We start from the raw sequence: 26887 nt of genomic DNA, 5'->3' as shown, positions 1-26887 counted from the left end.
TTTTGAGAAAATTAATTTGGTTTGCACTTTATGATAAATTGTCATTTTCGAACTAGAAAAAAAAGGCTTGTACAGTAAGATCTAAGATGTATGAAATGGCCACGACTGCATCCGAGGAATTTGAGCTTCTCGTTGCATAACGCTTCGTTTGCACGCCTTGTAGCTGTTAGTAGCCTGTATTGAGAAATCATAAGTAAAAGTCCACTTGTGTACATGGCCTCGGTCCTTTTGAAATACAGGATTTTTTTCCCCATGAAAATAAACCGATTTTGAAATTCCTATAGGATTATTGCGAAAGGCTCTTCCTCAGTATTTCGGTGATCAACCAAGACAAGAAAGTGAACATTTGTCCGGTTTAAAATCCATATATAGCGATTTAACAACTTGGCACATCTAGTGATTCACCATGCTCCGATTTGAGGACGATCGAATCGGAGCCGTCCATTTTATTAAACAGTTCGGGGTTCAGCACTTCAGCTCGGCTGCCGCGAGCGCGCAGACTCCCGGACCAAACGAGACGAAGGGGTCCAGATCTCTCTCCCCCGTCTCCGGCGATGGCTTCGCCTTACGCCGGCGGCGTGCAGCCTCCCTCTCCCGCTGCGGCGGTGCAGCAGCAGCAGCAGCAGCAGAACCACTCCCTGGCGTTCCGCGTGATGCGGCTGTCTCGCCCCTCGCTCCAGCCAGACCTGGCCGCGCTGCTCCGCCTCGACCCACGCGACGTCTTCCTCCCTGAGGACGCGCTCACCGGCTGCGACCCGTCGGCCGCCGCCAACTTCCTCGACGGCCTTCTCCACCCTGCGGACTCCGCCACCGCCGTCCCTGGAGACTTCACCTTCCGCGACCGCTTCCTCCTCCGCGACCCAGCCGACGCGCTCGCTCTGCCGGGCCTCCTCGTCCTGCCCCAGTCGTTCGGGTTCGCTTCTCCCCCTCCCAAATCCTGATTCCGGTGTCCTGTCCTGCTCCAGTGCAGCGATCGCTGATTTTGGTGTTGTTCTTGTGTGTGCGTGGCTAGTGCTATCTATTTGGGCGAGACCTTCTGCGTTACTTCAGCATCAACAATAGCTCCAGCTTTGAGGCCAGGGACGTCGTCATCAAGGTGTTCTATCGAGCGAAACCTCTTTTTATCTGGCAAATTTAGAAATGCATTTGAACTCTTGGGTTATTCTGGCAAACTGGACTAAATTGGTTAGTGATAACTGATAAGTACATTTACAGCTGATTAAACATCTAGGTTACTGCATTTGTTCTAGTATCGGATCTCGAATATCAGTGGTGCTGCACTGCTGCTTGTTGTCATTATGTCATGAGCCAAGGTTTGGATCACCAGTCACTAGATTAGTCCGTGCACTAGTTTCTCTTATGCTATGTCTCTGCATGAGTAGGATGAGTTGAAATGATTATAAATTCAGTGGGAAATTTAGTTAAGAATTTACTCCAGATGGTCTGTTGCTTTTGTGCTGGAATGAGTATAGTTCTGATGATACATTGGCAAGTTTCTCTCTATGTCGAAACTTGTGGTACACAGTTACCTTGAGTTTTACAAGCTATAACTGGATTCAGTAGAGCAACTTTTTTTATGCACATGAGTCGTGAGCTAGTAAAGCAACCAACCATCTGATGGATACATGGGAACCTAATATTCATGCAATTTCATGCTCTTCCCCTTATGATCAAGAATCCTTTTTAAGCATATCTCACCTTGTTTGATTCATAAATTATTACTTTATGCTATTTATGGATGCTTGTGAACTGTAAAGTTCTATATGTTTTGTCAATGATAATTTGTGGACATATTTGAAGTAAAATATTTTGCATTGATATAATCGTTGCAGCCAAATAATAAGTTCCTTACTTTCATCATATCTGTCGACGAAATATGGTCGGCAGTCCACCGAGGGGGGTGCCCGTGGTGGTAGATTATCGGTAGACGGTGCGTGTAATCAGGAACCAGATGGTGACACAAGGCGCAGAGACAACGATTTAGACAGGTTCGGGCCGTCTGATCGACGTAATACCCTACGTCCTGTGTCTTTGGTGTATTGTATTGAGATGTATACAGATTAACCTGTCCTCTAGGGGACCCTTGTCTCTCCTTATATACTCCGAAGAGACAAGGTTACAAGTAAAGTATCAAATTTGGTACTATTACAATATCTAGTATAACTTGTAATCTTGATGTGTACGCCTTGATCTTACGGGCCGGGCCACCTCGGATGGTGCGGCCCATGTACCATCTTGTGGTACCCGGGGGTATATCCCCCACAGCTAGTCCCCGAGCGCCATGTATTCTGATGCGACACGCTATTTTAACCTTCTCCGAACAATGAGGCTTGAGTTCTTGACATCTCCGACCACCGTTGTCGCCGGAGAAGTAGGTTGTCCGAAGAATGTATGGTGCTCTTAAGAAGAAAGAAAAAGATTTCCGTCCCGGGAAGTGTGCCCACCTGTATTTCTAAAAAGAAATGTAAGTGCGTCTTGAAGCGTAGCATCTTTGATCATCAGAGGCGTAGTGGTCGAAAAACAAGCACATTCACCGCAAGGTGAAGTGTGCCCACTTAGTCCCCGAGCCTGGTAGTAGGTGACGTAGGCACATGGTGCCAGGGTCTAAAAAGAATTCCCAGTTAAGTTGAGAACCCAATCGTCGTACAGGCGATACGAGATGCACCGGCAGGTGCATCGTACCGATGTAGTCCCCGAGCTTGCTGGAAGACGAGGTATGAGCCTTGTAGCAAGATCTAAACGAGAAAGAATATCCCAACTGTATGCGAGTCGCCAGTCGCATGTAGTTGAGACGCAAAGTTCCCGAGCTGTGGTCGGAGAGTGGTCGAGGCAGTCCCCGAGCACAGGTCGAGGCAGTCCCCGCCCGAGCTGTGGTCGGAGAGTGATCGAGGCAGTCCCCGAGCACAGGTCGAGAAGCGAGCGACGAAGTCCCCGAGCTGTGGTCGGAGAGTGATCGAGGCAGTCCCCGAGCATAGGTCGAGGAGCGAGCGACGAAGTCCCCGAGCCGTGGTCGGAGAGTGATCGAGGCAGTCCCCGAGCGTAGGTCAAGAAGCGAGCGACGAAGTCCCCGAGCTGTGGTCGGAGAGTGATCGAGGCAGTCCCCGAGCGTAGGTCGAGAAGCGAGCAACGAAGTCCCCGAGCTGTGGTCGGAGAGTAATCGAGGCGGTCCCCGAGCACAGGTCGAGGAGCGAGCAACGAAGTCCCCGAGCTGTGGTCGGAGAGTGATCGAGGCAGTCCCCGAGCGTAGGTCGAGAAGCGAGCGACGAAGTCCCCGAGCTGTGGTCGGAGAGTGATCGAGGCAGTCCCCGAGCGTAGGTCGAGAAGCGAGCAACGAAGTCCCCGAGCTGTGGTCGGAGAGTGATCGAGGCAGTCCCCGAGCATAGGTCGAGGAGCGAGCGACGAAGTCCCCGAGCTGTGGTCGGAGAGTGATCGAGGCAGTCCCCGAGCATAGGTCGAGGAGCGAGCGACGAAGTCCCCGAGCATAGCTCGAAATTCCTGCAATATAAATATGTAGAATGGTAGTACATGATGTACAAAATAAATTATGGAGAAAAATCAGCGGTGAAGAAATAGCGTATGACGCTCAGCAGTCATTTGCAAATGAGCATGATGTGATAAAGCAGTTGGTGCTTTGTAAACATCAGTGTTAATGTGAAGTTTGTGTTTATACTTAATATAAACTGCCCGACCAGTTAGTATGTAGCTGAGTCTCCAGCCCTAACTAGCCCGTTAACCATAACGCGGGGCGCGGAGCCCGTGCACGTGTAGGAGGAACAAAGCGTCGCTAAGGAGCCGCTGCCAACCACCCATAACGCAGAGGGCAGACGCTCGTGCACGTGTAGGGAGGAGCCGGAGACAGGGCCGTCTCTGAAGGCATCGAGCGTCAACATGACTGGTCGAGGATTTGCATTAAGTATAGCTGTATGTTATCTTTTAAGATGGTATACATGAACAAACGTTATTTGAAGAATAATCATGACAAGGACGTTGTGGAGAAACGTCGTAATGGAAATTGTGTTAATATTAGAAGTGTACTTATCTTTGATAGAAATCTGATCGGTGGCGATGAAGTTGTCCGATCCTCGAGCTTTTCGACCTGTCGTCATGACTGTGGTCGCGATTGTCGTAGCGCCGTTCTTCGCGGCGATCATTATTGCGACGTGGTCTGGTGGTCGAGGTGGTCGGAGCTCGGTGGAACCGCTCGGGACGTGGTCTGGTGGTCGGAGCTCGGCGGAGCCGCTCGGGACGTGGTCTGGTGGTCAGAGCTCAGCGGAGCCGCTCGTGACGTGGTCGTCGTGGTCTGGTGGTCGAGGTGGTCGGAGCTCGGCAGAGCCGCTCGGGACGTGGTCGACGCGGTCTGGTCAGCGGCTCGCTCCGTGGCTCGGCGTGGCTTGCGTGATGGCTTGACAACAGCCCGGACGGCTTGCTTCCGGCTCGCTTGGCGGCTTGACTTCATGCTGTCAGGTACGTTGGCTTGTATCTCGCACGTTGATCTGCTCCATACGCGCGTAAGATGCGTACATACTCCTCTGATGAAATCTTCATGCATGCACGCGTATATGGTATATGCAGCAGTCAATCAATGAATCAAATATCTTTGATTAATTAATGCTGGCCTGCACACGTATTTAAGCAGATGGACATGGTCTTCATCTTCATGGCCTCCTTGCTAGCTTGTCGCCATAGCGCGCACAGGATCGTGCATGGTGCCGATGCTTTAGTGCGCCTCGTACAGGAGATGGGATCAATAGCACGGCGTCGATTCGGAGATGTGTCGAGTTGACGACACGGATCGAGATGTGCTTGGTCGATGACATGGATTCGACTTCAGAGAGCTCGACGCTGTGCTGATCCGAGATTTACGGGGTTCAACACAAGCCGAAGGTGGTCGAGTGTGACGTGCCAGCCTAGGCCGGCAAGCCGCGGTGTAGCCCCGTACGTACTCCGTGTACTCGTGTAGACGACGTTGTGCCCTTTCAGTGTTTTCGTCGCTGGTGTAGATGGATTCCGCCGTCAGCACGTCTCTTAGGACGAGGCCAAGATGAACACGTCCGCACGCGACATGGTGCACGCTGCCGCCGTAGCCGACCACGTTATGACGAGTCGCCATAGATATCGTAGTTCAAGGACGCCCGCCACGAAAAGCCGAGTTGCCGCGGAGGACGTTGATGAAGAAAATCGCCATCTGATTCGCCGGAAGATCAGCACGCACAACCCCTAAAAGGGGACCCCTACCTGGCGCGCCACTGTCGACGAAATATGGTCGGCAGTCCACCGAGAGGGGTGCCCGTGGTGGTAGATTATCGGTAGACGGTGCGTGTAATCAGGAACCAGATGGTGACACAAGGCGCAGAGACAGCGATTTAGACAGGTTCGGGCCATCTGATCGACGTAATACCCTACGTCCTGTGTCTTTGGTGTATTGTATTGAGATGTATACAGATTAACCTGTCCTCCAGGGGACCCTTATCTCTCCTTATATACTCTGAAGAGATAAGGTTACAAGGAAAGTATCCAATTTGGTACTATTACAATATCTAGTACAACTTGTAATCTTGATGTGTACGCCTTGATTTTACGGGCCGAGCCACCTCGGATGGTGCGGCCCATGTACCATCTTGTGGTACCCGGGGGTATATCCCCCACAATATCCATAATGTTTTTTTCTCAGTGTGGATAGACTAGAAAAATGTATGTATTCTCCCTCTTTTTAAATATCTAATGCTGGATGCATTTACTGCTTCTTATTTCAACATAAAGTTTGATTGGTACCTTACTTACACTAGGCGGAAATACAAACAGAGAGACAGAGAATACTTCTTCAGGATACATCAAAGTCCCCTGTTGAGTCAATTAGATCAGGGGGTAGATATGATTTCATTGTGGAGCATGATGTCAAAGAACTAGGAGCACATACGTATGTTCCTTTCCATGTTTTCAGGACGGCTGGTCGAGTCTGGACGTCCAGGAACCGTCCAGAACGTCCAGGACGATTAGTCGTCGTCCAGGACGATTAATCGACCCTGGACGAGTCCCCTGGTCGTCCTGGTCGTCCCCTATATATGGGGAACTGATATACCATATATATTATATAGTTACTCAAACTAATATACACACACTAATATACTACATGTTCTGGGCTCTAGATAGGTCAGTTGGCCACTTACCTGGCTGCTGCAGAGCCCTTTCTTGTCTTGCTAGCTGCTGCTGACAAACTGAAATTATAGAAAAATAAAGCACATTAGCAAGGAAATATGGTGAAAGACAATCAGGTGAAAGGCAATCAAGTGATCAACAAAGGAAATTAAAACAGTAAAGCACACAATTTAAACCAGTCCAGAACTGCATAGTGCATAGTGGCTAGTGGGCATAGTGCCACACTACCAGTGCCATAGTGCATAGTGCAATAGTGCATACATCAAGTCCAGTACATAAATAGGCAAAACAGCTAATGGTCTAAAGAACTACTCAAGTAGAGTGCCATCTACACAAAAGCCTCCTCCATCTCCATCTGTTGCACATCCATGGGGGTCTTCATCCTCCTCCATTGGTGCCACAGGATCAGATGCATCTTGATCTTCTTGGTCTTCATTTCTTGCATCAGCATCATGGTCACTATCATCTTCTTCACCTCTGGATATATCTTGTGCTGCAGAAGTCCCCCTACGACGCTTCCTGTTCCTAGTATAGGTCTTCTGGACAGTGGCTACAGCACGGCTAGCAGCAACCCTAGGCAAGTTGCGAGCCCTTAGATTCTCAGATGCACCAATAGCTTCATCCACAACAGCCCAAGGCAGCTCCCCACAATTCTCATCAACCCATTCACTATCCCACTGAAACTCTTCTAGCAAGAGAGGGTTGCTCCTCTTTCCTTTGCAACCAAGTTCTCGAATTTTTTGAAACATATTTGTCATCTTTTTGTTGTAACTGACATAAACCAATTTATTTAGCCTCTTGTGCTCTAATCTATTTCTCTTTTTGGTGTGAATCTGCAGAAAAAAAATAACATGACATCACATTGGTCTACAATTTCCAACAGCACTAACACTCTAGCAATAATACTTACAATAGAGAATTCGCTTCAGTTACGCTCACAACCTGATGCTGCGCAACAAAGACTGATAATTTTCTTTGCTAAACATTGTAGTTCAAATGCATGGCCACCATATGAACACCACCAACGAACTGAAACACAATTAGACTAGAATCAGCTCATAGCAAAACAGAATCAGCACAATTGAAGGAAAGAAAATGTTCTAAACTTACTAGGGTTCTTTTTGTCTCTGTCCCTTATAGCTAAAGGCATTGAGAAGTCTTCACCTTTAGATTGTTCATAGTCATCAGCTTGCTGTGAAATCTTGGTTGACACATTGTCATCAGTCACCATTTTTCATAGAACTTGATTGAACACGCCTCTTAACCTTGCAGCTTGTCTCTTGTCTTTCTCCCTTATGGCAAAGAACTTGTTTGGATTCAAGAATAGGGCTGCCCCATATAGCTTTTGTTCCATTTGGGTATCCCACCTCTTATCATATAACGCCAGCACCTGGCCAAGTAATTCAGTTTTATCTTTTAGAGATTCTTTGATGGTGCTTTTTGCAACATCCATGGCTGCAGTGATCTCAGGAGCTGCTGGTGTCTCATCCCCATCTGCAATCCTTAGAGCAACGAGAAGTGGTTGTGAAGCTTTCAAGCAATATTCCAATTTAGTCCAAAATGGCATAGACAAGATAATATTCTCAACTCGTTTGCCTTCAACAGACTTAGACATGCTGTTATTGTGCCATTCCTCGCTGACGACTAAATTTCTCAAGCCTTGCTTATTTTTATACATACTTGCCATAGTGAGATAAGTAGCAAATCGAGTCACAGCTGGTCTCACAAGATCCCCACCTATTTTCTGTCTCATTAGATCAAGTATCCTCCCATGCTTGTATAGAAATCTGCTCACCTTCTTTGCTGAATTTATGACAGTGTTGAACTCCTTTATCTCTCTAATGTCTTGCAGCAACAAATTCAGGCAATGGGCAGCACAAGGTGTCCAAAACAAGTGCGGGATCCTCTCCATTAGAATCCTTCCCGCTGCCTTGAAGTTGGACCCATTGTCTGTGACAATCCGCACCACGTATTCCCTCCCAATCTTGTCAATTTGCTTCTCTAACAAATCTGCTAGCAAATTCATATCAGCTACCTCACTTGATGCATCAACTGAACCTAGGAAGAAGGTCCCTGTTGGACTGTTTGCAAGAAAATTGATTAGATGACGATGGCTAGTATCTGTCCAACCATCAGACATCAGAGTGCAACCATACTCTTTCCAAGCTTCCTCATGCTTCTTCCTCGGTTCTGTTGTCCTATTGACAACCCTTTCTAACAATGGCTCCCTAATTTCATGGTAGGATGGTGAGCGGTACCCAGGTCCATACTGTCCAATTGACTCAAGCATAATCTCCCAGCTTCTAGAGTTAATGACATTGAATGGTATATGATTTTCATAAAAGAAATCAGCTACATGGTCATCAACAACTTGTTTGTTCTCTTTCTTTGTGCAATGCTCTATAGTAGGCTGAGAAGTCTTGAATTTGTGCCTTTCTGAAACTACCTCTTCTGGTGTCTTCCGAAGCATGGAAACAACTGACTTGGTGTTCTTTTGATTTGCTGGTTTTGATGAACCAGCAGCAGCCATATAGGCAGCGATGGAAGATTGAGCTACTTTCTTCTTTGCTTGTGCTTGCTTTTGCTTGGTCTTTGTACCAGAACTAGGCACTTTTTTTTGGTTCAACTTCAGCAACTTCATCACCTTCACCCTCTTCAGAATCTTGTTGAACTTCAGGAACTACCACAACTGCAGACCTTGTATTCTTCTTGATGTAAGCATCCATCTCTCGCTTAATAATCTCAGGGCAATTTGGACATCCAAGTGCATCACCATAACTTCCAGCAAGGTGTTGTTTGAACCTACTGATTCCTGAGGGAGTTATCTTCTTACAAAAAGTACATTGCACAACGTCCTTCTTTGCAATATCTGGCCACCATCCAAACTTCCATCCAGGGTCTCGAGACTTAGCCTTCCTCTTGGGATCTTTAGCTTCAGCAGCCATTTCTGGAGGCAGTTTTGCTAGGGCCTTTTCCACAAGAGATGCAACATCGGGAGCAGTTGATGCTGCTGAACCAGCAGCAGCAGTAGAGCCTGATGCAACTGAGGAGGCTGGAGCAGAACCAACTTCTCCTTGAACTTCAGCATCAGGGATGTTCATGTACACTTCCACTGCACATTGCCTCTGTCGATCTAGATCTACACAGAGAAACAGAGCTTCGAGCTTCAAAGCACCAAGATTGAACGAGGAGGTGATGACTGACCTGAGGAGGAGGAGCTCATATTCTTCGTGCAGTCTTCCTCCCTTGCACAGTTGGATCTGCAGTTCTGCACCCGCTGGATCTACAGGCCTGCATGCCTGTAGCACTGCAGCAACCACAAGGAAGAGAGGGAGGGCAGCTGGAAGGGGGAGGAGCAGCTGGGAGGGAGAGGGAGGGCTGCTGCTGGACTGGGAGAGGTGAGAGACTAGAAGACTGAAGAGTGAGTGTGTCTGCCGTGTGAGTGAGAGGCTGAGGGAGTGAGGGGGTAGGAAAGGGAAACCCTAATGGGCTTGGGCCAAAATATAAAATAGGCCCAGCTCTCAGATACAGCCCACTCTCAGGCTGGACGGGCTGGACGACTAGCACAGCCTGGACGGGCGATTAATCGCGGCTGGACGACGATTAATCGGACGACTAGTTTCCTGGACGGTCTGGCCTATTCGGAGGCCCTGGTCGAGTTGCTAAAACCGTCCAGGACGATTAGTCGCGATTAATCGGACGTCCTGAAAACAGGGGTTCCTTTTCATTTTAATATTATCCATATATTATTCCTTTGCTAAAAACAATCCTTTTTGTTGATTTGCTCATTTAGTGATTGAATCCAGGCTTGTATGTACTGCTTTATATAATGATGGTGATGGAGAGCGTAAATATCTTCCCCAGTTCTTTAAGTTCTCTGTTTCAAATCCATTATCTGTTAGGACAAAGGTAACTAGTTTTCATTCTACATTCTGTTATATCTTATTATCATAATCTCATAGTTGATAGAAGAAGCAGAACAAGATTATACAGAAGTCTTATCATAATTTGTGTACATCCTTTTCTTTTTCAGGTTCGCACCATCAAGGTAGGTCACCTGTTGTTGTGCAAGTGTAAACAACCATTGTAGGTTCTTTGGTTAGTTGTAGATGCCATCTTTAGAAATCTTAACAGGTGTATATTGAAGGTCATTACAGATTGGCAATTATAACTTAAAAAACAATTTGCAGTTAGGTGAGTAGTTTTTGTGTTTCATATAGATGTTTATGTTTTGTTGTATGAACTAACAGCTCTCCCATTTTTTTTTAATAATATTTACCAAGATTTTTCTATGGTATTTCTTGCCATCCCATGGAAGCTGAGCTAACTCAGTTGGTAAGGGTGTGGATGTACACTCAGATCACCCAGGTTCAAGTCCTCATCGAGGCAACTTTGGGTGCCTGTTTTCTTCTTAATATAAAGCCATCTAGCTCCTCCTAGGTTGATCTAGTTTTTTTCTTGCCATCCCATTTGTTGTGCTTCTGTAGTGGTTAATACAGTGCTTTAGGCTTTTCATATCTTTTTTAAGTGAACCTTCACATTTGCCTTAGCCAACTTGAATTTCTTAACAAATGCAGAAGCCTCATTTCAGCTTTAGTTTATCTGCATTCTGTTTTAACAAATTATAGTTTCCATCAAGAAAGTAGATATATTTCAAAAAACATGTAGTGCTTGTTGTTTATTCATTTGTTGCACACCTGTTAATTCACCATGGAAGTCTTCAACTCTATATAGTTAGCCCATGCTGACAGGACATCACATATCTGGAAGCCTGCATAGAGAACCATACAAAATCTAATCTTTACATGGATCAAGTTGATTTTGAGCCTGCCCAACAATGGAGTGCTACAAGATTGGAAGCTGATGAACATCCCTCAGCAGTGAAGTCTACAATAGGGTAATTCAAGTGCTTAAAGACTAGATTTTTTTTTATAAGATCACTCTTTGGTTATGCGAGCATGCTGAGTGGCACATATGTTCCTAATATACTGGCATTTTGTCATGCAGGGACCTCTGTAGACAACCGATCCTCATCAGAGCTGGGGGAGGAATATACAATTACCTTTATCAGCTAAGATCATCATCTGATGAAGCTGGTCAAACGAAGTCCGAGGGAAGCAGTATACTTGGTAAATTTCAGATAACATGGCGTACGAACCTGGGTGAACCAGGCCGTTTGCAGACTCAAAACATTCATAGCACTGTTAGTGACATTCCTGCTTCTGATTTAATTATCTTATGTTTTGTGTTGAACTTTTCTGTTCTTAGTTACTGTGATATTGAGCCTAAGGTTATCTTTTCGCTCCCTTATTACTGAATTGCTTCCATTACATTTAATATTTGCAACTCCTTTTTTGGCAGCCGACTGCAAGCAAAGATGTTGATCTCCGTGCTGCGAAAGTTCCAATCATATATGTGGAAAGAGCATTCATGGTAAACAATCCCGATTGGTACTTCTTCTAAGATTGGGCATACTATTACTATTGCTTAGATAGTCATCTCATGCAATTTCATGCATGAGAAATTTACTTTGGCAACAATTTATTTTCCTTTACTGAGGGGATCCTTTTATTTTCAGATTCTTGTGTTCTTTACGGACTAAATTGGAAGATATCTATGTTTGTATTCTCTTGTCCAGTGTTTTCAAGAAAATATTAGGTGGATAGGTCAGTGACACCTGAATTCCTTTCTGGTCCGCCTGTTCTAATGTAGCTACTAGCTGTCCTCTTATGCTCTTAGCTTATCCTGTTGTCCAGCTTCTTGTTATATAGTTAATCCAATCTGAATAAATTTTCACAATTAATTGCCACTGTGCCATACTTTACCTTCCAGAAGGCAAGCTATGAAGCAGGACATCAAGAATTCTTTTCCTTCGCTATTTTGCCCCTTTCAATTCATTCCACTTTTACGTTTACTTGTATCGTCTTCTCATTTCCTTTTCATTACCATAAGGTTCTTAAGATGTTGGTGTTTGGCATCGTGGTCCCTGGATCCAATCCTGTTTTTGCTATTACTCCTATTTTTCTGGATGAAACCACAGTTGTCTGCTTCCTATAGCAATATTGTTAGAGGTGCAGTGGTGTATATATGTATTACAGCCTCTGCACTTGCCCTGGGTATTTACTGTTGTCTTGTTGAATCAGTTAGGAGTTTGTTATGGTTTGATTTGTATGGCAACCAGCAATAATTACTGCAGGTCCATACATTGTCTTTGTTGGTTCCAGACTTTCAGTGCCATTTGAAGGAACTTGAAATAGTCCCCTTTTTGCATATCCATTACTTGTCTGCCCAATGGATGAGATGGATTTGCGTTATATGTGATCATTGTCTTAATTACTGCAGGTCCATATATTCTGTCTTGGTTTTTCGCATTTCTACTGCTGTTGTCTAATGTACGCGAGTGTCTTCAGGTCAATCTGTGCCTTACAAATCAAACGGACAAAACTGTGGGCCCTTTTGAAGTATTTCTAGCTCCAAGCATGTCGGGTGTAGGCAGAGCTGTTCTAGTCAATGGACCACAGAAGTTGGTTGGTAGCTTCACTTTCATGTTATTTTATGCCTATCTTGGTATAAGGCTAGACTAGGTGGTGGTTGAACTCATTAGAACACTCCGTTCCAAATTATAAGTCTTTTTGGCTTTTCTAGATACATAGCTTTTGTTATGCACCTAGATACTACGCTGTCTAGATACATAGCTTTTGGAACAGAGGGAGTAGATAGGAGTGCAGAGTAGGTGCACCTTGTATAATAACTTGTTTCCCCCCAACTCTACAACAACAACATAGCCTTTCAGTCCCAAACAAGTTGGGGTACCCCCCAACTCTGATGATAATTATTTCACATTATTAAACTTGTTTTTCACAAGTTGTTACAAATAGTCAAAAGCCAAAAACAATCATTATATATTTTTTTGAACGAGAACAATCATTATATTAGAGGACACTACCAGCTGATGACAGCTATTTGCTTGAGTGGGGCCATTTTTTTTTCCTGTGTTATAGTGAACATAATGCTGGTAGCATCTTTTCTTATTTCTGCTTTAACTGTGCACAGATTTTACCTTTGGTGGAGGCTTTTGAGTCTATCAAATTTGATCTGGTGAGGAAGTTATCTGGACTCATAACTTATGTTCTGTACATATCTCCTGGCTTTTCAAAAATCAAATGTCTGCCAGTTTTTACATTGTATTTCAACAATTCCTGTGTTTATTGATAGTTTGAAAACTGATGGTATTTATGGATCAGTTAGGTGCTTACTGCAATTCAGAAGTCTAGATATTTAGGTCAGTTAGGAAATAGACAAGAAAATTGCCCCAACTCCTAGTGTCATCCTCTCTCGATGAGAGTAAGAATTCTCCTACTACCAAGAGTGAGAATTCAACGACTAACAACTGGTATCGGAGCCGTATTATCCTGTAGCCCGAGCATCTCTTGCTCATCTTCTCTCCCAGCCCCATAACAGCCCCAGCTGTTGGCAGCAGCAGCTCCTCCGGCCGCTCCTGTTCACTTCTCTCCCAGCTCGTCTGAAGCAGCCCTCTCCCCACGCAGCAGCCCCCGGTAGCGCGTCATGTCCGCAGGGCAGTCTCAGCGCTAGGTCGCCTCGAGCACGCGGCGTCGGCAGGAGGCCGAACTTGCCGCGGCAGAGGAACGCGAGCGAGCGGCGGCAGAGACCGCTGCGGCGGCGGCAAGGGCGTCGAGGCTGGCAGCGGCGGAGCTGGCAGCAGCCAGAGCGGAGGCGGAAGCAGCGGCGGCGGCGAATGCAGCGCGTGCGGCGGCGGCGGAGGTCGAGGCTCTGCGCGGCAGCATCGACAGCTCCATTTCCGCTGACGACACCGCCGACGCAGACCTCGAGCTGCTAGAGAGGGAGGCAGCGCGAGCGCGGGCGGCGCAGTGGGCAGCCGCGCACATCCACGAGCATGGCGGCAGCCCAGACAGGCGCGGACGCGCTGGCGGCGCTCTTGGAGGAGGCGCGCACGGCGGTGGCGCTCCTGGGGCAGCCGCGCACGCCCACGAGCGCGGCGGCAGCCCAGACAGGCGCGGACGCGCCGGTGGCGCTCCTGGAGGAGGCGCGCACGGCGGCGGCGCTCCTGGAGGAGGCGCGCACAGCAACGGTGGCGGACGGGTCGATGGAGAGCGCGGCCTTCACAAGCAGCGTGGCTCTCTCTCCCCGGATCGGTACCGTGGTTACCACGGGCTCCAGGCTGTTGTCAGGGACGTCGGTCCCGGTGGTGGGTGGCCTACCCTCACCAAGACCAACTACGTCGAGTGGGCTGCGGTGATGAGGGTAAAGCTCCAGGTGCGGCACATGTGGGAGGCAGTCCGGTATGGCGACGTCGACTACGACCTAGATCGACGGGCGCTGGATGCTCTCATCGCTGCAGTCCCGCCCGAGATGCAGTTCTCGCTTACCAGCAAGCGGAATGCCAAGGAGGCATGGGACGCCATCGCTGCGGCACGCATCGGCAGCGACCGCGCCCGTAAGTCCACACTGCAGGCACTTCGCAAGGAGTGGGAGAACCTGGCCTTCAAGCCAGGTGAGGACGCTGATGACTTTGCTCTCCGTCTCAACACTCTGTTGCAGAAGATGGTGTAGTTCGGCGACGACACTTACGGCGAGGAGAGAGCTGTCGAAAAGCTCTTCCGCTGCGTCTCCGAGAAGTACAAGCATATGGCTCGCTCGATCGAGTCTCTGCTGGATCTCTCCACGATGTTGATCGAGGAGGCGATAGGTCGCCTCAAGGTCGTCGACAGCGATGAGCCACAGTCCCTCTCGGGGCCCATCACCACTGGCGGGAAGCTTCTCCTCACTCGAGAGCAGTGGCTTGCCAGCCAAGGTGACCGGAGGAAGGGGGAGCCTTCTTCCGCGACAGGCGGCCGCAAGCATGGCAAGCCACGCAAGGCGCGCAGAGACGCCCAGGCCGGGGCGCGAGGACGTGCCGAGGGTGATGCCCGCGGAGGCGCCCAGGGCGGCGCCGCCGGCAGGCACAAGCCGGCACGAGACGACGCCTGCCGCAACTGCGGCCAGCTTGGCCATTGGGCCAAGGACTGTCGACAGCCACGACGCGGCCAGGCCCACGTCGCACAGGCGGAGGAGGAGGAGCCGGCTCTGTTCATGGCACATGCCAGCATCGAGCTACCTCCAGCGGCACCGGCCGCAGCGGCTCTCCTCCACCTTGACGAGCCAAAAGCACACGCCCTCCTCGGCGACAGCTCCGGCAACGACAAGACTGACGGGTGGTGCCTTGACACCGGCGCCACCCATCACATGACCGGTCGACGGGAGTTCTTCACCGAGCTTGACTTTAGCGTCCGAGGCTCCGTCAAGTTTGGGGATGCCTCCGGCGTGGAGATCAAGGGCGTCGGCTCCATCATCTTCACCGCCGCGTCTGGTAAGCACAGGCTGCTCACCGGAGTCTACTACATCCCCGCGTTGAGGAACTCCATCATCAGCTTGGGACAGCTGGATGAGAACGGTTCGCGCGTGGTGGTTGAGGACGGAGTCATGAGGATTTGGGATCGTCGTCATTGCCTTCTTGCCAAGGTATCCAGAAGCGCAAATCGACTCTACGTCCTTAACGTGCAGGTGGCACAACCCCTCTGTCTCGCTGCTCGTCGGGACGACGAGGCGTGGCAGTGGCACGAGCGTTTCGGGCACCTTCACTTTGAGGCCCTGAAGCGGCTCAGTGCCACGGAGATGGTGCGAGGCCTGCCGTGCCTCGACCATGTGGAGCAGCTCTGCGACGTCTGCGTGCTGACGAAGCAGAGGTGACTCCCTTTTCCCCAGCGGGCGAGCTTTCGAGCCAAGGAGAGGCTCGAGCTCGTGCACGGGGACTTGTCTGGCCCGGTGACACCGGCCACACCGGGAGGACGACGCTACTTCCTGCTGCTCGTCGACGACCTCTCCCGCTACATGTGGGTGATGGTCCTCGGCAGCAAGGGAGAGGCTGCAGACGCCATCAGACGCGCGCAGGCTGCTGCGGAGGCGGAGTGCGGCCGCAAGCTGCGCGTGCTGCGCACCGACAACGGCAGCGAATTCACGGCGGCTGAATTCGCGTCGTACTGCGCTGACGAGGGCATTCAGCGCCACTACTGCGCGCCGTACAGCCCGCAGCAGAACGGCGTCGTCGAGCGGCGCAACCAGACGGTTGTGGGGATGGCTCGGGCCCTCCTCAAGCAGAGGGGGATGCCGGCTGTCTTCTGGGGAGAGACGGTGGTGACGGCCGTCTACATCCTCAACCGCTCGCCTACCAAGGCGCTCGATGGCAGGACGCCGTACGAGGCTTGGCATGGGCGCAAGCCGGCGGTCTCCCACTTGCGGGTCTTCGGCTGCCTCGCGTTCGCCAAGGAGCTTGGCCACATCAGCAAGCTCGACGACAGGAGCACTCCGGGAGTGTTCATTGGCTACGCGGAGGGCTCGAAGGCCTACCGCATCCTCGACCCGAAGACACAGCGTGTGCGCACGGCGCGCGACGTTGTGTTCGACGAAGGGCGAGGATGGGCGTGGGACAAGGCGGTGGACGATGGCTCGGCTCCGACGTACGACGACTTCACTGTCGAGTACGTCCACTTCGAGGGAGCTGGGGGAGTAGGCAGCTCTTCTTCGGCGAGCGCGTCTACCCCAGTCCCCGAGCCTCCACCGACCCCGACGCCTGCTACTTCGACAGCTCCACGCTCTCCAGCCAGGACCTCGGCTGCGATGAGTTCTTCACCGGCTTCACCACAGCCGGCAACGCCACGCACTCCAGCACCGACAGGCACCTCTCCGGGCACGACTACTCCAACACCAGCTCGTGTCGAGCACAGCCCGGTTGAGCTCGCTACTCCGCTCTCTCACGACGAGGAGCGCATCGACGCGTACCACGACGGCGAGCCGTTGCGGTACCGTACGATGGAGAACCTTCTCGGCGACCAGTTGGTGCCGGGACTGGTGCCTCACGACCTGGAGGACCTGGAGGCGCAGTTGCACCTTGCGTGTGACGACGGCGAGCCTCGGTCGTTCGCAGAGGCCGAGAGACACGCGGCATGGCGCGCCGCGATGCAGTTGGAGATGGATGCGGTCGAGAAGAACCGCACCTGGGAGCTTGCTGACCTTCCTCGTGGTCATCGCGCGATCACCCTTAAGTGGGTGTACAAGCTGAAGAGGGATGAAGCCGGTGCCATCGTCAAGCACAAGGCTCGCTTGGTGGCACGAGGTTTCGTGCAGCAGGAGGGGGTCGACTTCGACGACGCCTTTGCTCCCGTGGCACGGATGGAGTCCGTGCGACTCCTCCTTGCGCTAGCTGCCCAGGAGGGCTGGCGTGTTCATCACATGATCGTCAAGTCGGCGTTCCTTAACGGCGACTTGAAGGAGGAGGTCTACGTGCACCAGCCGCCGGGATTTGCGATCCCCGGCAAGGAGGGCAAGGTGCTCCGCCTGCGCAAGGCCCTCTATGGCTTGCGGCAGGCACCGAGGGCGTGGAATGCCAAGTTGGATTCCACGCTAAAGGGGATGGGCTTCGAGCAAAGCCCGCACGAGGCGGCCATCTACCGACGGGGCAATGGAGGAAATGCCCTGCTGGTGGGTGTCTACGTCGACAACTTGGTGATCACCGGCACCAAGGATGCGGAGGTGGCGGCATTCAAGGAAGAGATGAAGGCCACCTTCCAGATGAGTGACCTGGGGCCTCTCTCCTTCTACCTGGGAATCGAGGTACACCAGGATGACTCTGGGATCACGCTTCGACAGACCGCCTACGCCAAGCGCGTCGTTGAGCTAGCTGGGCTCACCGACTGCAACCCAGCTCTCACTCCGATGGAGGAGAGGCTGAAGCTGAGCCGCGACAGCACGACGGAGGAGGTGGACGCTACGCAGTACCGGCGTCTTGTGGGGAGCCTTCGCTACCTCGCCCACACACGGACGGACTTGGCATTCTCCGTCGGCTACGTTAGTCGGTTCATGCAGCGACCGACGACGGAGCACCAGCAGGCTGTGAAGAGGATCATCCGCTACGTTGCGGGGACTCTCGACCACGGCCTCTACTACTCGAGGTGCCCTGGGGCGGCACACTTCGTCGGGTACAGCGACAGCGACCACGCCGGCGACATCGACACCAGCAAGAGCACGAGCGGGATCCTCTTCTTCCTCGGCAAGTGCCTCGTTAGCTGGCAGTCGGTCAAGCAGCAGGTGGTGGCCCTGTCCAGCTGCGAGGCCGAGTACATAGCGGCCTCCACCGCTTCGACTCAGGCGCTCTGGCTCGCTCGACTGCTTGGTGATCTCCTCGGCAGAGACACTAGAGCGGTGGAGCTCAGGGTGGACAGCAAGTCCGCTCTGGCCCTGGCAAAGAACCCCGTGTTCCACGAACGCAGCAAGCACATCCGGGTGAGGTACCACTTCATCCGAGGCTGTTTGGAGGAAGGGAGCATCAAGTCGAGCTACATCAACACCAAGGACCAGCTTGCGGACCTGCTCACCAAGCCCCTTGGGAGGATCAAGTTCCTTGAGCTCTGCTCCAGGACCGGGATGGTTCAACTCTCCCACAAGACGACGCACAAGACTTAGGGGGAGAATGATGGATAAGTCTCATGTGTGGCTGGTCTTTGTGGGGCTGTGATGCTCACATGGTCATGGTCCTTGTGGCTGTTTTTCTGTTTTTAGGACAGCATCTTAGACTAGAGGACAACATCTTAGAGGACAGCATCTTAGACTAGAGGACAACATCTTAGCTAGGACAGCATATTAGCATCTTAGACTAGCATCTTGGCATATGCTTGGCTGGCTAGCAGCCTATAAATATGTAACCCCAACCCCTCAGGTTGGTATGGCATTTGTGTGAGCTTGTGTGAGAAATAGACAAGAAAATTGCCCCAACTCCTAGTGTCATCCTCTCTCGATGAGAGTAAGAATTCTCCTACTACCAAGAGTGAGAATTCAACGACTAACATTTTTACCATCTTTGGAATACCCTTGGTGCAGAGCATGGTAGCCACCCAGCTAGGAGTGCAAAAGATTTCCAGAATTACAATGTACGCCGTGCAGGAAAAGAAGTACTATGAACCTTTGCCCGGCATAGAGGTAAACATCTGCTTTTCATGTAATCATGTTTATTCTGCTGAGCATTAACACAATAGCACTTTGCATTGTTAATTCTGCTGATCATTAACACAATAGCACTTTGAATTGTTAAAGTAGCAAGCGATCATATGAATTCACTTCCTGTTGTTTTTTTTTTTCCTTTCCTTGTTTTTTTCCCTTTCCTTCCATGAATCTGCAGAAACCCTTCTGCGCGATCGCTTACATGCTGTTGCCTTTCAGATTTTTGTTGATGCAGAATAACAACACCAAATGGGGACCCATTTGAAGAGCTGAAGATGCCTCTATGTCCTTTTGCTTACCATGGGAGGTCTACATAGTTTACATAAAACACTGGCTGATGTAATATTGCTCACTGAACAACTGATACATGCAATTGTAATTAAATGCATATTGATATCAAATTGGCTTCTATCGGATGTCATGTAAGAGTTCCTTAGCCCCTCAGGATTTCGCTTGTACTCTTTCCAGACATTTAGTCTTAGTCATGCCATGCATTGCATTGCATGATCCTCCCATTCTGCTAACTGCCTCTATGGGTGCAATTGGGTTTGCTACGGTAGGTTGCATGTATTAGGTCTTATGCAACATAAATACATGCAATATGTTGGTGTTTGGTTGTCCTGCATATGCAAACGCATTGGTGTGCCAATTCTCACAAGTTGTCTTGCATGGGGTTACCTCCATGTTCTAGTATAGATGGGTAAGGTGAGAAAATACCCGACCTGTTCGCTGCAGCGTTTTCAATTATAACTACCGTACAACTTGGTAGAGGCCTGAAGAGCAGTGGCAGCGGCAGCGGCTGTGGCTTCAAGCTAATAAGACAATTGTTAGTTGTGTATTAGCTAACAATTACCTGGACCCCTTTGGATCCAAAGTAGCTAATCATTGGCAACTAACTATTAGTTCTATAGATCTAAATAAGATTTAATATATATTGGGTTAATGTGCTCCAAAAGGCCACGAATTCTGTACCGTATGTAGGTCCCCAACCTTGCAAAAGGGCACACAAGTACACGACACTACGCCATACAACAGACGAAACAACAACCCAATCCAACGGAGAAATGCCCTGCAGGCTGCAGCAACCAACCTCAAGTCCACAACTCCTTTAGTTGAAACTCGTCAGAGGGGATCCACATAGCTGAGAGAGTCGGAGATCAACTCCTTTTCACGGAGATCAACTCAATCATCTCTTTTGTATAGGTATATTATGTTTGTTACAAATTGCTTTATGTGAACACTTAAAAAATGTTTCAGCACATAGAAAAGCATTGTCGCAACAGATAAAATGTTTCTCCTATAAGCCCTCTCGCCCAGCGTCGGCAACAACTGCTGCTGTCAGGCATCGGCTGAGATTCTGGCACTAGCTCGGGGTCGTCAATCGACGAGAAGAGTATGCGATTCGCATTGTTGCATTGGCAACCTGCAAGCACAAGGGAAGAGTAAGTCCATACGAAATTTTGGTGTAAAATTTGTAGGGCTGATTGTGTAGCCGGTTGCTCTTGCTGGTTTTCTCGTGATTTTCAGTCAAGTACAAAATTACTTGGTGTGTAACTACGAAATGCTGTGTGCGTTGCTTCCATTTTCTATGCAGAGAGAGAAATGAGAGGGGTGTTTTGAGTTCATTGCAGTGGTAATTCAAAATGGCAAGCGCGTCACAGCTCAAGAAATTGGAAACCGTTGTCGAGCTCGTAGCGCCCCACTTTGGTGCTTGCTTGCACATTGCTTTTTGGGGATCGCAAGTGTTAGCGGAAATTACTAGAGCAGGCTCTAAATTTCGGAACACAACAGTACTAGGGCAATGTTGCACACGGCATGACATTGGTCGCGGCGACTATGCAGCTTTGGAACGGGTGGGCGTGGGCCGCGGCCCGCTGAGTGCTTGACCCTCACACCACCAGACAAACAGTTGAATCCAACAGAGCAACGTAGCAGGAATGGGTAGCAAATGGCCACAAATTCTGTGGCAGATAACTCAGATCAATATACCTTGCTAAGCACACACGACACATGAAAGATGAAACCACAAACCAACCAATCAAATAAACAGAGACGACACACACCCCAGTTCAGAAGGACCAAGTCATGACAGGAATGACAAGCCCCATTTTGTAGCAATGACAGTTCAGTTCCTTCAGCTGAAACTCGTCAGCGGGGATCCACACAGCTGCACGTCCAAGATGTCGGAGAGCCTCTGCCTTGAGCTGGATGACACACCAAACTCGTCCAGGTCCGAGATGCTCTTTCTCTTGTGCACGGCCGTCTCTTGCTTCGGCCTCTCCTCGGACGCCTCCATGATGGGGCTCAGGGCCGGAGGCTGCTGCTGAGCGTCCTCCTCTGATGTGTAGAGTATGTTCTGGATAGCTTGGACCTGAGACCAGAAGACACAACCACCATCATTCACCACGATACAGCTCTGAAGAAGGATTTCAAACGATAGCCACACGACAAGTACTCACCGACACGTGCTCAACCTCAGGATTCTGGCACAGGATCTCAATGTCCCGCAGCTTGGAGAAGTAGAAATCTCTCTCCTTCTCCAGGCTGTCAACAAGGAGCTTCAGCTCAGTTATCTGCAAACCATGGCATTCACACAAGTCGTCATAATTTTGGAAATTGAGAAGAAATTAGGAGAAACATTCACACAGACTGACTAATAAGGCTCACTTGTTCATCATAAGCTGGTCCACCAGAGTCGGCAGGTGCAGGTGATGGCTTAGCACTGCGTTGTGGTGCACTAGCCGTCTGCCCACTTGCCCGCTTAGCACCATGTGAGGCTTGAGCCTTATGACCTGTGGAAGCAGACTTGGCCGGCGTGTGAGAGGGCACCGATGCCCTTCTGTTGGTATCCTTTCCCCCTTTGCTGCTTTCCCTTCTCTCAGAAGCATTGTAGCTGTGTATGTCAAAAAAGAACAGGACAATGAGTAAGCACTGAGAGAATTTCTTCTCTTACAATTGGTGGCAATAAAGTTAATATAATACTGAGAAACACTCAAAGCCTTATATGAGCTACAGTCTAAAATTCTAATGACCAGGTCAGTGATTACTTGCGCATGAAGCCACCACTGACAGAATCACAATATCGTTTCATCCACTGCATGAACTCCAGATTGTCAAGTGGCCTTCCTTTGATAAGCTTGTTCACCTCTATGTGCTGCAACCATTAACAAAAGGAAACAACAAAAATAAGATCATAGTAGCAACAAAAGGCTATTTAGTACAGGAATTAGTAAGTAGTAACCTAAACAAGAAAAACTACTCTGTTACAAAGTATAACAGAGACCAACAAAGCAACGCAGACTGCAGAGGGTTTCATTGTTCTTGTCAGATTCTAAAGCTACCAAACAACACAGCGTGCAAAAATTAGAGCACAAATAGTACGGCATCGTCAAACTGCTTCAAGCTAGCAATGGAAACAAGAAAAATTAGGATCCTAACTGGAATTAAACTCTCATCAGTCATCAGCACTGAACAATCACATAACTGCATAACATGTGCATATGTCACATCACATAGCTGCTTCAAGCTACCGCATAACATGTTGACGAGGGAAGCAACCTTGTTCAATCGATTTCAAACTACTGCATAACACGGCCATCACATAACTGGAATAAACTCTTATCAGCACTGAACAACCAGAGCATGAAACACGAGGGAAGCAACCTTGTTCAATCGATTTCAGAAAAAAAAAAACAATCCCCACGCGGAGAGAAACCCAGACGCTGCTCACCTTCGTGATCTTGAGTTTGTTGAACACATCCTGCAGGACCTTGTAGTTCTGGATCATATCGTACTCATTCTTGGCGTCGAAATTGACCTTGTGCATCGGCACGGCACCAGGATGAGCCGCGTCCATCAGTTGGCACGCAACCGCGCCCGACGCCGCCTGCAGAACACGAAATCGACCACTGGTTTCAGCCTTTCATGGACTCACAACTCGCACAGGACCCAACAGATTAGCCCGCACGAACAGGGCACCCTCCCGACGGATTAGTTCAGCCTCGGCTCCACCACTACGCGAACAGAGCACACAGATCGGGAAGAGGGACACGGGGGAGCGCTGCTTACCTCCTCCACCTTGGAGAGGCCGAGCTGCAGCGTGGTGTTGATCCACGCGAGGATCTCGTTGCGCCCGACGAAGTAGGCGCCGTCCATCATCCCGATGTTGGTCGCCGCCATCGCCGGCCGCCGCTCGCGAAGGCCCGGGGGGTGGTGGGGGGTGGGGGTGGAGGCGTGGAGCGGGGTCGGTTTGGGGGGAAAGGAAAACGCGAGGAGGCTTTGAGATTTCAAACTGGGCGGCGCTCGCGGCCCTTGCCGTGATTAAATGGGGGAGACGAGGCTTCGCGTCGGACGATTCTGCCCTCGGTGCGGGCCAGGCGAGGGCGATCTGAACGGTGGGATGCGCGCGCGGGGGGCTGGTGGACGGCAGGATCTGGTCGACCGTTGGGACGGGCGCGTCGGGGAGATCTCCGTCATTCGCCTAGGCAGTGTAGCTGGTGCCAGTGTAAAACCGTGTGCATTTTTGGGATCTTTTTTTTTCCCGTTGCTCATGCGGTTTCTAGTGAGTTCGATGTAGGCTGGATCGAATTACTGGTGATAGGTTTTTTTTTGTTACCTTTCACGTTCCGATTCCATGTTTACAGCAACGAAAATAGAGAGGCCCAATTCTAAGGCCTCCTTTCGGAGACCCAATCCACGGGGGTTTCCCCGCCTTTTTCCTGAGCCAAGCCCCGAGCGAATTTCGGCCACGGGGAGAAGCCCCCTTGCATTTGGAAGCACATCACCCGGGAGAGGGTGACTCGAGCCCCGTACTTTCCACGGGGCGGCTCGTCCCGCACCCAGGGGTCCGGGCGGCTCTTCCCCGAACCGAGCGAGGGCGACGAAGAGGAAGCACCGCTGCCGCCGTCCTCCCGCCGCCGCCGCCGCCGTCGTCGCCCTCATCGTCGCCACCGAGCTCGCCCCCCATCGCCGCCACTACCACCGAGCTCGCCGCCCCCCCCGCCCCCCGCCCCCGCCGTTGCCGAGCTCGCCCCCCTCCGGCTTCTTCCTTATCTCCGTCGCCGGCCTCGCGACTGCCATCACCACCGTCCGAATTTAAAGATCTACTCCAGGTTAGCTCCAAGAACCCGTCCAAGTTTCTCACCTAGATCTAATTCGTATTCAAGTGTGCATGATGGATGCACTAGCCAGATCCAAAGCGCAATACCATTTAAATTGCATACTATTTCTGGATCATCGTTTCTACGTGCAATCTGCAGTTAATAACGAGTAAACGAGGCTAGGCTAGCTAGACTCAAAGTGGAGCTGGATCTGGATCTGTTAAATTATCCTAGAAAAATCAAGGATCTGCCATTTTTGCTATAATGTACTGGTTGACCAGTGAATGAATGTTGTTCTATTTATTGCGGTAATACCAACAAATTTACCTATAGTTAAAATTAGATATTTGATTGTCATCTTAGTTTGCTTCATCTACAATTCTCAGTTGATAGATTGTTTTCAGGGTGAAGGCAAGAAGTGACCCAGCAAGTTCCACTTCCTTGCTTAGCAGCTTAGGTACTTTTGTGTGTCTCTGTTACTGATTCCTCTCCCTTGTTCATTTGAGCTGTGATTCCATAAATTTGCTGCTTTGGTTATATGTTTCAATTTTGGTAATATTTGGACGACATCCGGTAATATTTGTCAACAAAGCAGAGGATCTGGTAATATTTTGATGACATCTGTGAGTTATAGTTAAAAGAAAAACATTGGCAAAGACCTGCTGCTAGTTGCTAGAAGGCATAATGCACTCATACACCAGTTTTGAGTGTATAAAAAATATACTATTTAGGATTGTATTTGTATTTTGATGTTGCACAAAGCAAAACAGTTAATTGTTAGATTATGTTTGGTGAGTTGTAAAGGCCTAGAAAGGATTTTTTAAAGACAAATTGTGACATTCTTTAGTTGCCCAAAATATATCTTGATATCTAGATAGGTTTCTAAATAGTTGAGTGAGAGCTAAAATAGAAGACTGCATGCAGTTTTCTAATCCTACTAGGAGTATGTAGTAGATGTCGGATCCATCTCAATTAGCTATTTGTTGTGGAAGAGAGATGCATTTCCTGCTACATTTTGGAATTAGCAGTATTCTCTTTTGTGGCAGAACCTCCTAAGGAATCGGGCCCACATGCATCTATCGTTGTCTTAACAGACCTCGGATAGCGTACACGAGTTCCCAACAACTCAACAGGTCTGTGGGGTGTCCTTGGGAAACCCGAATCATCCACGATTCTCTTTTCAAACAGGATCCCAATCATAGTCATTGCAGATTACAACAGTTTAATCAAATATATACATCAGAGTAAAAGATAGCTGAAGTCTTAAGATAACATAGTTTACAAACCAGTTGTTTTCAAACTTACAATACCATAAGTGTCATACAACCATAGTAGCGGGATAATATTACATTAACTTTATTTATCATACAAACTAGTGCCTTGTCCAAAGGCCATTCATTACTCCTCATCGTCGTTGACTTCAAACACCGACATGCAGCAGGGACCAAAACAAGCCTGCGCATGCGACTCACCTGCAACAAGGGTTAACAAACCCTGAGTACAAAGGTACTCAACAAGACTAACCCGACGTAACGGGGTGTAAGACTTTAGAGATGCAGGGGTTTGGGACAAGGTAAGGATGTAGCAAGATTCAAAAGTTCTTTGCCAAAAGCTTACTATTCTTCATTCTATTTTCAAGTTTTACCACTAAGTACTTTTTGTTCATTATCTCAAACTAAATGTACATTTCTCGTATTCCTTTCCTTCTCATTCCATTCTTTTTTTATATTTTAGTAATTCACCAGTCCTGCATTACTTCTGTAATGAATTGAGTCTCCATATCCGCGGAGCACCGACAATTCGAATTGATTCAAGTCCCAGCTGGGGATTCCTTATCACACGACATATGTAGAACTTAATCTTGCATATATCAACCTCGCTACCGGATCTTCCTATACTAAGCCATCTCCACGCCACCCGAGAGCACAGCACACCTTAAATCCGGCCACATTTCAGCCACGAGGGTACACGCTACTCCCGCCATCTCTCCACTCCCAGTGCGTGGGCATTCATCTTAGTATCGGATTTAGCCGAAGTAGGCTTACCGTAGTATGCGACCAGTACTACAAAGTGTCTCGTTCAGAAGATCCACAATGAGTGGCCTTTAAGCGACATAGTCGGCAACATTACCCAACATTCAAGATAAGTCACCCGACTAGTCTCTAGTTTATTCTACCTTATTTCTTTCTTTGGCTAGTATGCCATCTTTGATTGTATCAAAACTTTTACTTTGAAAGCCTACTATAAAGCATACTAAGCATTCTACGTCTTTGTAAATAAAAACATCTCCAAGGATGGTAAACAAGTAACAAGGTAGGTAATGCATCAAGTAGGAAACATTTGAATAAACTAACTTAATGCAATAAGTAACATAGTTGATAAACTTTTCAAAGTAAACAAGGTAAGGGTTTAATGCATAAACCGGGGCTTGCCTTCGTTGACGATCTCAGGTTCCGGATCAGTACCACAATTATCGAATCCCGTGACAACCGGGGATTCTTCCAGAACTTGCTTAACTAGAATCGTTTCGTTCTCGGGTTCTACACGAAATGATAACATAT

The 26887-nt window shown here is 49.1% G+C and overlaps 1 protein-coding gene and 2 pseudogenes across 1 annotated transcript; 1 reads left to right on the top strand and 2 right to left on the bottom strand.

Annotated features, from left to right (window-relative positions):
- The first annotated feature begins 479 nt into the window (after window positions 1-479).
- On the top strand, window positions 480-19648 carry LOC136524445 (uncharacterized; annotated as a pseudogene).
- LOC136524438 (uncharacterized) lies at window positions 5928-9936 on the bottom strand (annotated as a pseudogene).
- A 1527-nt stretch (window positions 19649-21175) lies between the features above and the next one.
- On the bottom strand, window positions 21176-23485 carry LOC136538896 (microtubule-associated protein RP/EB family member 1C-like). Its single transcript, XM_066530827.1, has 6 exons — window positions 23296-23485; window positions 22958-23113; window positions 22275-22381; window positions 21895-22120; window positions 21687-21800; window positions 21176-21598 (listed from the first exon to the last, which is right to left on the bottom strand). The coding sequence occupies exons 1-6, from the start codon at window positions 23404-23406 to the stop codon at window positions 21362-21364; spliced, it is 951 nt and encodes a 316-aa protein (XP_066386924.1). The 5' UTR covers window positions 23407-23485; the 3' UTR covers window positions 21176-21361.
- Between the last annotated feature and the right edge of the window lie 3402 nt (window positions 23486-26887).

This window comes from Miscanthus floridulus, chromosome 2 (genome assembly GCF_019320115.1).
Source record: "Miscanthus floridulus cultivar M001 chromosome 2, ASM1932011v1, whole genome shotgun sequence".
NCBI classification, from domain to species: domain Eukaryota; kingdom Viridiplantae; phylum Streptophyta; class Magnoliopsida; order Poales; family Poaceae; genus Miscanthus; species Miscanthus floridulus.
The sequence above is the reverse complement of the archived record's forward strand: the minus strand, read 5'-3'. Positions and strand labels throughout refer to the sequence as shown.